General features: G+C 38.9%; 1 protein-coding gene across 1 annotated transcript; it reads right to left on the bottom strand.

Annotated features, from left to right (window-relative positions):
* Positions 1–967: 967 nt before the first annotated feature.
* Positions 968–8,074, bottom strand: LOC117256436 (translocon-associated protein subunit alpha-like). The gene is made up of 9 exons (XM_033625855.2): positions 7,917–8,074; positions 6,731–6,849; positions 6,547–6,640; positions 6,225–6,352; positions 3,802–3,936; positions 3,248–3,324; positions 2,269–2,347; positions 1,910–2,003; positions 968–1,778 (listed from the first exon to the last, which is right to left on the bottom strand). Exons 1-9 carry the CDS (start codon positions 7,984–7,986, stop codon positions 1,714–1,716), a joined length of 861 nt encoding a protein of 286 aa, XP_033481746.1. The 5' UTR covers positions 7,987–8,074; the 3' UTR covers positions 968–1,713.
* Between the last annotated feature and the right edge of the window lie 6,149 nt (positions 8,075–14,223).

The following is a 14,223-nucleotide window of genomic DNA, read 5'->3' on the forward strand; positions in this document are numbered from 1 at the left end:
ACAAGTCCCTTGCGGTCCATTTAGAATGGACTCACGACCCACTTTGGACCATGCCCCACCAGCTGGGAACCACCGCACTAATTCACAATTAAACACTGATTCATATTGGGATTTTACTTTTGTACTCTGAAAGTAGAAAAGGCACCAGAGTGCAGAAAAAACCCCACCAAAATAAAGCTTTTTTTAAGATAAAAAAAAGTGTGTTTTCACAAACATGTTTGCGAGTAACTTGCAGTCCATTCACAATGGACCCAGGTCCCATCTTTGGACTGCAACACATCAGCTGGGAACCACCGCTCTAGGTTACACTACTTCAGCATTTATTTGGAAGAAATTGTTGACGTAGATCAACAATTTCTTCCAAATAAATGGAAGAAATTGTTGACGTAGATCAACTTAACACTTTCTCTTATTAGATTTTTCATTAGTTTGTGCCAAATTAGGTCTATATAGTTTTTCTTCTGACCAGGAATTGATGGACCCATAAAAATGTGGGGTTAATGTGACTCAAAATGTCTTACGAGCTGCAACGATTAGTCCATTAATCGATTAGTTGATCAACAGAAATATTTCCTGATAATTGGTTAATTCATTAAAAGCAAAACTGATTGTTCCACTTTGTCAAACATGAGAATTATCTTATTTTTCTTGTTTTATTATTAAACATATTGGGGGTTTGGACTGTTGGTTGGATTAAATAAGACATCTGGTGACATCCTCATTTTTCAGTTTTTAGATGTTTTGTAGAACAAACATTTATTCCATTATTAAAATAATTGTGAGTTGCAGCCTAACATGCCAGTTCCTTTCACGTTTGTCTGAGTGACAGCATCCACTGGTGTCATCTTCCTGATGCTGTGTACTGGAGATTGCAAAAACACGATTGCACAAATCACAAACTGTTATAGAATGCAGACAATATAATAATTGAAAAAATAGAAATAAGAGAGCAGCCAGTGGGACAAAATATATTTTGTTCACCCTTTTATTGTTTTTGAAAACATATTTTTTTCCAAAACTAGCAGTTTGACAGACTGCTCCACCAAGAACGGTTACATCACAACAGCAGGTGAAAAAAATAATCCAGGTAAACTAACCTGCAGAAACCTCCAGAGAACACTGTTTTAATATTGCTTGTAAATGCAGCTGCCTTTGCCCCACTGACAAACAACTCAGTGGGAAACCTCTGAATCAATTACATCTACTTGTTTTTAACGTAAAGCCTTCACAGGGCACTGCAGATATAACACAGATAAGGCACAGTGGTGTTCACATGATCCAGAGGAGGGGGATTCATCTCCTTTAACAGATGAAACAGGAATGCATATCTTTAGCTTTCTGCGGGGCAGTTTGTACCAAAATCCCTTCGTTTTTTTTCCATACAAAAAAGTTTAATTACTTATTGGTTCATCTCTTATCACCTTTCACACAAACATACTGATAAAAAAGTCCCTTTAAATATGAACTGTAGTTCAGTCCTGTTAGTGTCTAAATGGTCTTGTTCTGATCAGAGCAGTAGAGTCCAGGATGCCGTGTTGTCGTGGATCCAGCCGTGCAGCAGGATGAGAGGCTGCGATCCGTACAGACATCTCTAACACATTGCTCGGGCTGGAAATGTTGATCCATTGTAAATGAGAGTCGGGTTACTGTGGTGAGGAAATGAGCTTTGAAAGCCTGACGGACAGTATGATGATGGAAGGAAACAGACGGCTTTTATTGATCTGCTCCAGCTGCCCTATTGGTTCGTTTCCGTGGAGATGCTTTAGGGGAAGCCTTGTCTGGAAGACAGCATATAAAGATTAGATTTATGTTGCTGCATTCTGACAGAGAGTTACAGTAATATGAGAAAAATCACTTCTCTGTATGGCCTGATATTACTTGTGACAGCCGGGGATAAAAATGAACATACTCATGACATTGAGGGTCTCCTGAGGAATCCAGCTGATGTCCACATCGCTCATCCCACCAGTGCCCTTCTCTATTTTCACTGGGAGTCTCTTTTTCTGCAAAACAAAAGTTGACATGTCTCATTTTTAAACCATTTTATCCATAAGCCTGTTTAAAGTGCAATTAATCCCTGTTTAATGAGCAGATTGTACAGGGAGGAGGATGGATGACACTCTTTGTTAATGTGCTGCTTTTGACTTTATACACAACAATATTTTATTTCATTTGCACTGGTAAACCAGAGGAAATTACTCATCAATCACCCAAGTACAGCAGACCAAACATAAGAAATAAAGCAGCTGATGGAAGACAAACACATACCGTCCTTGTCTCCAGGACCTGGTACATCCCAAAGAGCATCAGGACCACCAGTCCAGTCAGGAAGATGTACATGAACATCCTGCAGAAACAAACAAAATGATTTCTTTAATCAGTGTACAGAAATCACAAAAGGAGTTCAGTAGTTCAGTAGGTGTTTTTGCATACCATACTCTGTCAGTGATGACTTAAGACACAAATAAGAACTTGCAGTTTAATTTACTTACATCCCCTTTACAATGCATAGTCACAGTTCAGAGCTAAATATGTTTCCAATGCTTTTTCTGCCATGCTATTTATCTAAATATCTGTAGCAACCAGGCTCAGTTGACGACTGTGGTATGAAAACATTTCTGACCTCTCAAATATTGTGTGGTCTACTTGCTAAATAATGTATGCTAATTATGATGCAGCACAAGAAAGCCATCAAAAATAGCTATATTCCAACAAATAGCTTCCTTTAACAGCAACTGCAAGTTTTTTGCATGAAGACTGCCCTTAAATGACCTTCAACTGATCTGTATCTGCAACATTTCCTAGTCCATTTGGAGATTTTAGGATGCAAAACACTTTGTTTGGCTTGAATAATTTGCTGGTGACAGTTTCTGCATCTTGCACCAGCAGCACAATTCTGACAACTAATCTCTTTGTGCCAATTTCACACCTCCTTTTACAGGTTCTTACATGTGCAATAGTCTAGGAAAGCTGGTATTGTGAAGCCTTAGAGAGCTGGATGTAGCCTTAAGGGACATTTTGGATAAATAATAGGTGGAAAACATAATTAGATTTATACACCACTTCCACAGAACTGAGATTGGTTTAATATGTCCTGCTGCCTACTCTGATTCAGTCAGTTTGGCTCTACTCCATAGCTTGTGAGCTTCCTTTCATTTTTGCAGTGAGATAATATGAAAGAGCAAAAACATCTTCTACATTTTCATTTACAATTATGTACGTGATAGAACATAGAAGAAAGCCTTACGTTTCTCCGTCCAGTCCCTCTTCTAGCTCAGTGATGGTGACAGTCTGGTTGTAGATGGCAGTCTGAAACACGCTGCCCTGAAGAGAAAATTAAAAAACTAGTAAGCAAATACTCTTCGTAAACAAGTACCTTGAACTTTCTCAAGTTTTTAGAACTGCTCTATAACAATCTGAATGCCATTATGAGTCAGCATCTGTCACATCATTTGTTAACAGCACAGAAACATCAGTCAAAGCTCAGCAGGCAGAAAATAATGACAGTAAGGAGCTGCCTGTCCTCCCAATTACACAAAAAATAGGAAAAAAATAAAGCTGTATCAAGAATATAAAGACACACTGCTGCGCTGACAATGGCTTCCTCAGGCATCCATTTTCATGAATCATCAAAATTTGAGGTGGGCTGTGGAAAAACCTTCCTGCAGAGCATTTTGACAGTCACTGCCTTACATCATCACACTGCCTCTTCTCTAACATGTCCACCTGAACCGACCTCGAGCACCGACCACCATTACCACATATATTTTTTCATGAATAAATAATGACAAACATTTTTACCTCAGAGTCGAGATAGTTGAGGAGGATAACAAGACCAAATGGGCGACCCGCCATGGGCTGGGCTGGGATGAAGGAGTACTCGAAGGAGGCCTGAGCCTGGGGCTGCACGACAGTGCTCAGAGGCAACGCTGTGAACTACACAAAACATACATCATTAAAAAGATGACTTTTTTTGGCAATACAAACATACACATACAGTAGAGGCATAAATGATAATGTTGTGGATTTTTCTGTCTTCTGCTAAAAATAAAAAAGGCTAGACATCTATGTGGTGTGCAGTGTGTGAGCATCAGTGTGTGAGCATGTGCGATACTGTAACAAATTTCAATTTACACAGGCCTAAAGGAATACTCCACCCCCCAAATACTCATCTGTATATCAACAACTCATGAAGAAAACTGTGTTTTTCTTGCATGCCTCCATAGTGAGAGAAGAATCCAAAAACTGATAAAATTCTTGATGAAATAAAGCCATAGGGGGCTGCGTTTAACAACAGCAACACTTTAACCAATGTACAAACTCTCACACAAGTAACACAGTACAGTCCAGGTCTCATTTATCCAGTCGTATGCTCCGTACTTCCAAAACTCACATTTTTGCTAAAACCTTAAAATTTCAAACACTTATCCATAAACATTCTCATGCAAAGAGGAGCAGCAGGCCTGTGCTGTTTATGCTTAAGTGTTGTAAGTATAACAGTTTTAGTGAAAATGCAACTGTTTGAGAACCACTGAGCATACGACTGGGTATATCAGACTTGGATTATACTGCATGAGCTGTGTTACCCCCAATTTCCACATACTCTGTCTGCGCATCTGGAGCGACCGACAGCGTGTACCGTCACCTACTGGGTGCGTTTCTGGAGTGCCGCGCCATGTAGCAGAGCCACAAGCTCACACGTGGGAACTGCGAAATCACACGATATAAAGCACCATTCACTCCCAAAACTCCTGCAATTTCACACCACGTCTTCTCCTTTCGGTTTGTATCCTTGTAGAAAGGATGCGTGGTGTCATACAAAATACTATGGTTTTCCACTTTAACTATGAGTTTCTCCTCGTCCATCTTTCCTCGGACCCTCGCACTGACTGACAACTTGTGCGACAGGATGTGATGTGATTTTTAAAAAATTGAGAGTTTAAAATCCGTAGTCCATGCATTGTGCTGTATTTTGAAATATACCGGATGCTGTGTGCGTTCTGTTTCCGGTCTGGTGCGATCTTAGCTACGTGGCTTGATGTGCTATGGATGCGCAGTCACTGAAAAATAGACCTGGCGCACTTCTGGGACACTCCAGAGATGCTGCACAACGCGCGCTGTGGAAATGAAGCTATTCACTAGAATGGGAGCGTATCTGCTACACAGTGTGGCACGGCGCAGACAGAGTATGTGGAAGTTGGGGTTTAGAGTTTGTAAATGGTCAGGGTGTAAATCACTGGTTTCATCATGATGCGATATCATATAAATTCTTTGGACAACAATACGGTATTTGCCAATACAATTTTGAGATAATAACAATATTGTTTAACAAAGGTACAAAATTCAGCTCAATAAAAACTGTCAAGGTTCACAGACATGTCGTTTTTTGTTAGTCACCAACTATAGGCTGAATGTTTTCGTTGCATAAATTAGCCTAGCAGCTAGCAGACTTTCCTCCATTTATAACTTCATAAATTACATGCCTTATTTAAACTTTTTCTTACTTGCCGTTGTTTTAAGTCACTGCATGTCCGTTGTAAATATACAGAACAGCATAGTTGAATTTAAGCCTGCATGCACATTTTTTCAGCCGAACAGTGCTGAAACAGAGTTTTTAATGTTGCTGTAATGAGAAGAATGAGATGCCCGTCCAGGCTGGTGATGTTACATCGTATTTTATGTCACAACAGCATGGTTTATGTATGACATGTGCTCTGTCTGTTGACCCCTTTTTCTCAGAAATCCAAAATATTTCCACACTGCTGATTCATGCCCGAGTAGATAAGGTTAGCTTCATCGTCTTTCTCTTGGCTGCTTGCCATCTGCCTCCCGCTGTTTGATGATGACACAGACTTTCAAAATAAAAGCGTATCCTAAAGATGACGATATAAACACTGACTCGATATATCGATCCAGATCCAGGGATCATTACACCCTTAGTAAATGGATAATTTGATATAGTTTTGCTGCTGTTAAACGCAGCCCCCTGTGACTCAGATTCATCAAGAATTTTCTTTGTTTTTGGATTCTTTGTTCACTGTGGAGGCATGTGAGAAAAGTTTTCACCACAAATTCCGGTAAACATAGGGTGGGTAATTATACAAATGATCATTTGGGGGGTGACATATTTCTTTAATGGTTTTATTTACTACATACTCCAGATTAAGTCAAAAGATAAAGAAAATGTTTCTGGGTGTTTTTTTAAATGTTGAGATCAAACTTACATTCTGGATGTAGAACTGGAAGTCTTGGGGGTAACGGAAGGAGGCCTCCAGCGACTGAACGGTGAAATCCTGACTTCCTTTGTTGGTGAAACCCACCAGGAATCTCACAATTTCATTGGCAGGGAATTCTAAATGTGTGAAGAATCCAAGTAAATAATCAATATATTAAAAAACATGAATAAAACAAAGGGACTAGGTTATAAGATGTACTAACAAAGCCACAGTATTGCCTGATAAGTCACCGCATAAAACAAAAGCAGTCTAAGATGATGTCTTGACACAGTGTTAAAGCTTTGGAAGTTCACTGAATAAAAAAACCAACCTTCTCCGGTCATAAAGATGATGGTCGTGTCGGCATCAGGGTGAGACGCTAACTGTTTATCACCTGCTTCGTCAGCATCGTCTTCGTCTCCTTCCTGAGGAGGAACATCACATGACATCGTAACTTGAACATCTACAGGTAAACCTATGGTTTGCTGTGCTGCTGTATGATGAAACAAACATACCGAGGGTTGTATCTGATCTTCCTCAATGAGCACCTCTTCATCATCTTCCTCCTCATCTACTGCAGCATCTGTGTCCTCAGCGATGTCCTCAGCAGAGTCTGGGTCTGCAGAGACATGGCCTGCATGGGGAAGAGGACAAAACGGTATATGTGAGCGAAAGTTTGTCCCATCATAATACTGATTAAATGTGTTTTCCTGGTGTTAAAACTGTTTGAGTCGGTGTATTGTCTCTGACGGCTCGTTTTTAGTGAGCGAAATGGACCATTATGTGCACATTCACTAATTTTTTTCTTTCATTCAATTTTTTGAGTGTCTCTATCTTCCGCAAATGCCAACAGTCATCCCTAAGGATCACCACAATTTATGTCAGCATAAAGGTGTTTTAAGTGGTTGTTTGTGGACAAAGAAAAGAGAAGCTGGGAAAAGAAAGTGATTTTTCTCCAGAAAAATGAAAATGTAAAATATGTAGCTGGAATATTACACACCATAATGACACTGAGAAAACAAATCAATGAGTAAAACGTTTTAAAGTGATGCATCAGCTGGATTAACCTGGTAGTAACGTACATGCAATGCACTGTAACATGAATGGCTGAGTTTTCTGACACATTGTACGTGTTGATACATTCTCCTTATAGCCTGGTATTTCCTTGCAGGCAAACTGGCTACATTTGTTGTCGGTATAAAATGAGAGCAGCACAATAAAAGTCCCAGTTTTAATGTAAGTGAGCGGGAAAAAAGTTTAAGAAACCTACAAACACACAGTGAGAGTAACCATGTTATCTATGGTGACGTGTCCCAGCCTGAGGGAGCCGTTAACTGCTGCTGCATCCATAAGGACTTTTAGACTTTGCCTAAAATCACCTCTAAAGCTCACACAGTCAAATTTAACTCCACATTTAATGGCTTACATCTTTTTTTCGCGTTTGTACGGCAGCAGCTGGCTGCAGACGACCATTTTCAGAGTAAAACAGACGAGCTACAGCTTTCCTGTTCCTATGAATGAACATGGATAAAACGTGCATGCATTAACGATGGTAAAGTTTTGGTGAAGACTTCCAGCTGCTGGTGAAAAGCTGCGGCACTATGCCACGTCAATATGTGAGGCTGTCTTAAAACTTTCTAAGTGTTGCTGAAGTAAAGCGACGACATAAAGAGTCTGTTTCAGAGGAGAAATGTAACTTACCGATGGATATTAACCCGCAGGGGAAGGCCAGGAGGAACAGCAGTAGAATTTTGGACCCGAAATTGAACATTTTTGTTGGAGTTGAAGCTGGAGTTAGTAACACATCAGCGTTCTGGAGAGGAGAGGACAGTACAGGGACAGGGGGCGGGACACGAGGACGGTAGACCCGCCTGTTTTAGCTCTGTCTGCAGGAGGACTGTCTATGGGAGGGACCAGTCTGCTTTAAAGCACCAGCTTTGAGGTGAGGTTTCCGCAGGCAGGAAGTTAGTGTTGGAAAACGTGTAACAACTCGTCCACATTTTTGCTTTCAAACAATATTGGGTAAAAAATGACAACAGACCGTCAGTCCGTCAGTTTACTCTTTTACAGACTTAGTCCTTATTAAATACTGGTGACAGCTGAGATACTTGTTCCTAACTTTTGCATATTATGCCTCTTTTTGCACACTGTAGGGGAGAACAGGGTTGGTTGTCCCTAAAACGGTGGTCGACCAGAAAGGTCATTAGTCAGCAATATTTCTTTGGTCACTTAGTTGCAGAAAAAAATAAAATTAAACTCTATCAAGAGCTGCAGCTTTTCAAAAATAACGTGGGATTCATAGGTTAGCCTACACATGTCGCCTGTCGCCTTGTGAGCATTTTACTTGTGTGGTGGTGTGTCTGTGTCACTCTGCAGTTACACCTCCAAAACACTGGTCAGCGGTGGAGGTTTCTGTGAAGTGCTGTAAAGTTTAGTTGATTCAAAACACAAATAAAACACACATTAAACATGTCTTAATTGAGACAATTTCAAACACAAGTACACAAATTGGCTTCACTATAACTCGCAGCAGTCACAGACAAACACTTGTCTTCATCTAATCTGGACACATTTTCCTTACTAATACAACATGCTAACATTATTAGCACAAGTCTATGGCATTTTACATTGTATAAATTAGCCTAGCAACTAGCGATCTTCTCCTGTTCTCATATAAAACCAGGGACAACAGCAACATTTAACAAAGGTAACGTCACACAATTTGGCTCCTATAACTCACAACATTCATCGATGAAACAACTGTCATATTAAACACATTTTCCAAACAAATGCAAAATGCTAACTTTATTAGCGCCAGCCTATGGCATTTTACATTATATAAATTAGCCTAGCGACGAGTGGAGATTTCCTCAGCTCATATGAAAACTGGATGAATCCCGAAGTATAAATCCCTGAAGAATAAATCACACACAAGACTTAAAATGCTATTTTAGTGGAGGCTTTACTGTCTTCACAATTTATTGTTTTTTATCTGTGATAAAAGCTTTGTTTATTGGGGCCCAAGTTGGTTGCGACATTCATTAGGAGCACATTCAGTCTCAAAATGATGTGCACCATTTTGCTCTGGTTTCCTGGTTAAATGACATGTTTCTTTGAAATGGTGTGAAACAGTGTGCAATGGGCTTTGAGATGCATTTTCTCTCATTTGGTAGGTGTGTCAAAAGTGTGTCTATAGGCAGCGACGTGTTTATAAACCAAATTCTGGTAGATCTTCACTTATTGTGCGCACAGTTTGCCATGCTAATAAAATGTGAATGAATCAAACTGAATTAAACCCCACCGTATTAAAAGGCAGTACACATATGTAACACAACAGGCTGCTCAATGCACCATCATTTCTGTCTAAATAAACATTTCGCTGTGTTTTGTTGGTGCTGAAAGCAATTTAGAGCTCTTTCCCATGAGAACACTGTTAAAAAATGTTGGTAGGCCTACTGAATTTTCAGTAGATCAAGAAATGGCAACTGCTTATTTATTCAAAGCATTTATGGTGAATAATAAATAATAAAGCAAATGCCTGGTTAATGACTTGGAGTTTAATATGATGTACAGTGTGATCACATTCTACTATGAACATCAAACATGCCAGAACTAATACAATCACCAGTATTATCAGCTGTCTCTTACTTTCTGTTATCAATTAGCCAGACTGTCTACAATGGCTAGGCTAACAACAGCCATAATAGATAAAACTAGCTCTAATATTAGTTTCAGGGTACATTGGTAAACATATCCATAAAATTACTTTACTGTCATTTCAATTGCATTGCACATATCTCAAGAACATAATGGACTTTAATTATACATTCCTTTAATTACAGCGCTATGTTGAACTAGCTTGTCAATATAGACAGAAAAAAAATACAGTTTATGGTAGAGTATCATGGGGTGGTGCTGCTGTGACAGTCTGACAACTGCATCTGCCATTTGGAAACTGTGTGTGCCGGTGGAACACGAGTGGCATATCACTCTAGGGATCGGCTAACACCACTGAACCGCTAGGGGCATACCATCAGCCACTTTATGTTTATGTTTATTTTAAGGATCCCCATTAGCTGAATGCCTTGGCAATCAGCTAGTCTTCCTGGGGTCCACACCTTACATACAATATATTACACTACATTACATATAAAACATACAATTTCATCAATTTACATTATAAAATACAAAGCTCATGTTTATATGAAAGTTAAACAGAAAAAAAGAAAATAAAGAAGAAGAAGAAAAAAGGAATTACATTCAGTCATTTCAGTTCAAAATTGGGTACACTGTAGGCTACATACATTAAAGTAGAATACTAAATAATCAATATATTGAAAAAATATATATTTTTAAAAGTCAGAAAAGACAAAGAAAAAATAGCACAACTTGTAGAAACACACAATATTGTAAACACGCACAGAGCATACCTTCTACTTTTCACATTCATCTACAGGCCAGCAGATACCTCTGTATGTCCTTTTTAAAGGATAATTTATTTTTAATTAGCCGGATTTTGAAAGGTAAACTATTCCAGTATGTTATGGCTCTGTAAATAAGAGTTTTTTGCAATGAGTTAGTCCTTAGACTGGGAACCACAATATGACCATTACTGGCAAATCTAGTGTTGTGTTTATGTGTGTTATTGCAATAAATTATTTGCTCAAGTAAAAATACTGGATTTTTTAAGTTAATAATGCAGCTAAAAAATGTGGCCATAGTTAAAAAAATCCTTTGCTCAATGGTGAGCCAAGAGAGGCTAGAATGCACTTCTTGATCTCTGCATCACTTTGAAGTTTTCAGAATGGGGGTCAAAGGTCACCCACAGGGTCATTCAAGAGTAAGACACTTGAGGAAACAAGACAACAAGGTAAGGGAATTTTGGGGCTTTTTGATATAAGTTACAATGGATCTTCTTCACTGCAGACATTTTGACTCATCGTTGTAGAAAAAGCACAGATGAAATGGATAACATTAACAGTGGTTCAGTTACATTAAGTGTCCCAGTAAGCAATTCCAGTGAATGCAGCTATCACTAATGTTACTGAATACACCTGCTTTTAATATCATAATAATATATTAATGGTACTATAATATGACATGTGAAAATATCTGCTGTGAAATGAATCCTCACGGCCACTCAGCTTTCACATTAGTAATGTTGTTGCATAGTGAAATAGGCTTACACTTGTGTCATCATCTGTGTGACATATGGGTTTGTTGTTGCCACAATGTAGAAAAGCGTGCAGATTGCAAGATTCCAAGCCCATACAATAGAGTCAACCTTTGCATTATGTCTACTGTTGTTTATATTCTGGAAACTATGACAGGAACGACCTTCTTGCCTGCCTGAAAATCCTTGAGTATTTCCTTTTGAGGCTACTGATACTTGTACTTAAAGGACCAGTGTGTAGGATTAGGGTGATCTATTGACAGAAATTAAATATAATGAAACAGTGAAACATCAACATGTATATTATTGTATAAAGACCTGAAAATCAGTTAAAGTTAGAGCTATAAGTTAAAATAAGTAAAATAAGACTTCTGTTTTCACCAACTTAGAATGAGCCCATCATATTGTCTGCACAGGGAGTGCAAATTTATTTTCCCCAGGACGGTAAAAGCATAACCCTCTTTACTCTTTGTTACTCTGCCTCTGATTGGCTTACCCTGATATTCTTACCCTAACCCTAAACAATCTCACCCCTCTTGCCTAAACCTAACCAACCCAACCAACAAAGGCAATGAGCACATAGCCAGGGTGGGTCATACGTTCACCATAAAAGGAAAAGAAAATTTGCATAGGGAATAGGTCTTCTTTAACAAAGTTGGCCATGTTGCACCACCATGTTTCGACTGTATTCTAGAATGGTAAAACTCAAGACTAGCTCCAGAAAAAGCCTTTCCTTTTTTTTTTTTCTTTTTTTTTTTTTTTTACGTTACCTGAAGACCATCATAGGTTCTGCCACAGGCTTTGAAAGACAGGGGTGAGGGCCTCACCACAAGGTGCCAGTAAATCCCACACACTGCTCCTTTAACTGAAGTCAGGCACAAGTATTTGAACAATAATGCAGTATTGTAGATTTAAGTACTCAACAGTATGTGAAATGAGCTTTTGCTGTACCAGCCACAGAAATGCAATCCTTTTTACATGTTAGTGCATCAGCAATATAATGAAATACTACAATGAACTCAGGGTTTACTCTGCTGCATGATGGGTACGTCATAGAGCTTCCTTACTTTTACTAAAGTTAAATTTTGACTGATTACTATAACATTCATGTACAAATATGACCAATAGCCTATATAGAGTTTAAAAAAATACCTTGTAACAAGCAATGCACAGTATGAGCCTATTCACATTAATGATCAGATCACTATGACATTAGGTATTCCTGTAAATATAGAGAAAGGCTATGATAAACCACACAGCAGTGTCACTGTGAAGAAAAAACTTTAATGTTCTTGCACTCCTCAAATAAAAACAAGTTTTCCACAATATTTAGTCTGCTTAAAAATTATTCAGTCTCTGAATTGCTTGAGTTTGTGTAAACTTTGTATCAGTGCTCAGAGACTGGCTGAGAGCATGAGGAGGAAAATATAAACAGCGTAGGATGTGGTTGGACCTAAGGCCCTCAAGATGTCACTGTAGCTCATTTGCACCAGTAGCACATACCATAAACCAATAACATATACTGCACCACTTGAGGGCCACCCATTTTATTTCTCTAACCATTCCTTTGATCTCACACACTGCCATAAAACCATGTTACGAGCAGAGAATAGCGGAGTCACAATACAGAACACGTTGTCACCAGGATGAGCTGTGCAATCTGACATACAGAGACTTTATTAACTACAGCATGTCAGATATATTAATTACGCTCTTGTGTGTCCTGTAAGCAACATATCCTTTGATGAATCCTAAAAAAGACACACACCCTGACAACTTCCTCTGTAGATCCATCTCTTTAAATAACTATGTATCATGATATGAAGGTGGACATGGCTTGACCTATGGTAGCCCACACTCCTTGCAAGAAACAACTCATCCAGTGTTGGTGGGTGGGATGTGTTAAAAACAGACCTGAGAACCAGCTGGATGATGTGTCAGGTCTGAGTCGCCACTTCACTAAACTGACAGTCATCTCAAACGTGGAAAAGGGTGCAGTAAAGAAAAGAAAATAATTAGAAAACTAGTCATTTAAACAGAGCAGTAGTTAAGGCTGTAGTATCATCTGTCAAACTGAAAAATTTAAATCCATATATAAAGAAAAGCTGTCTTTGTTGTAACCACTGAAGGGTGGAGGTGACAAAAACAACTGACAGATAAACAGGTTTCAGAAGTGACTCTGAGCTGCAGAACATCACACTGTTTATGTGCTGTTTGCAAAAGATGTAAATAACTGGTGGCTTGTGTGTTTTTATGGCCGCAACCTTTGTAAAATTCCAGCTCCCTGTCTCTCTGATCATTCCCTTCCATGTATGCATCTCACATCGCTTTGTAGTGGTCAGATTCTAGAGAACAAACTGGGTTTACCCTCAAATGTTGAGAGGACTCAGTCTGTAGAGAAATCAAAGGGATCTGATGGCTGTAAAGATGCCAAACACATGGCTGCACCAACAGATACAGCAACGTGGATAATATTAGAACCAGGCATACAGAGAGCTGCATAATCAGGTTTGACTGTGCTGCATTAAACATTATACTCACAATATGATCAAAACCAGTACAAGACTTAAAACCAGGAGATCAGTTTGCTTGTTAACACTAATAATAAACTATAATCTCTGTAGATATCTACCTCCTATAGGATGTCAATTGTTTCACAGTCGCTAGTATAGAGTGTGTTGCAGGTTACAGAGGTTTGCTTCTGTTTCATGAGGTCATCATGAAAAAAGGTAAATCAACATTATCTTACTTCTGTAGGTGAAGGGCATCACACTGATAATGGAATCTTTCTTCACACTTGTTGGTCTTGTTTTACCAGCGTATTTTGCCCTGGCA

This window comes from Epinephelus lanceolatus, chromosome 1 (genome assembly GCF_041903045.1).
Source record: "Epinephelus lanceolatus isolate andai-2023 chromosome 1, ASM4190304v1, whole genome shotgun sequence".
Taxonomy (NCBI): Eukaryota; Metazoa; Chordata; class Actinopteri; order Perciformes; family Serranidae; genus Epinephelus; species Epinephelus lanceolatus.

Bases quoted from the DNA above. Each gene is read 5' to 3' on its own strand.
- LOC117256436 (XM_033625855.2), bottom strand. From the start codon at position 7,986: ATGTTCAATTTCGGGTCCAAAATTCTACTGCTGTTCCTCCTGGCCTTC. The intron at 6,353-6,546 runs GTTGGTTTTTTT...TCACACATTTAG, and splicing joins CATCTTTATGACCGGAGAAG to AATTCCCTGCCAATGAAATT. The intron at 3,325-3,801 runs GTAAAAATGTTT...TTTTCTCTTCAG, and splicing joins TCAACTATCTCGACTCTGAG to GGCAGCGTGTTTCAGACTGC.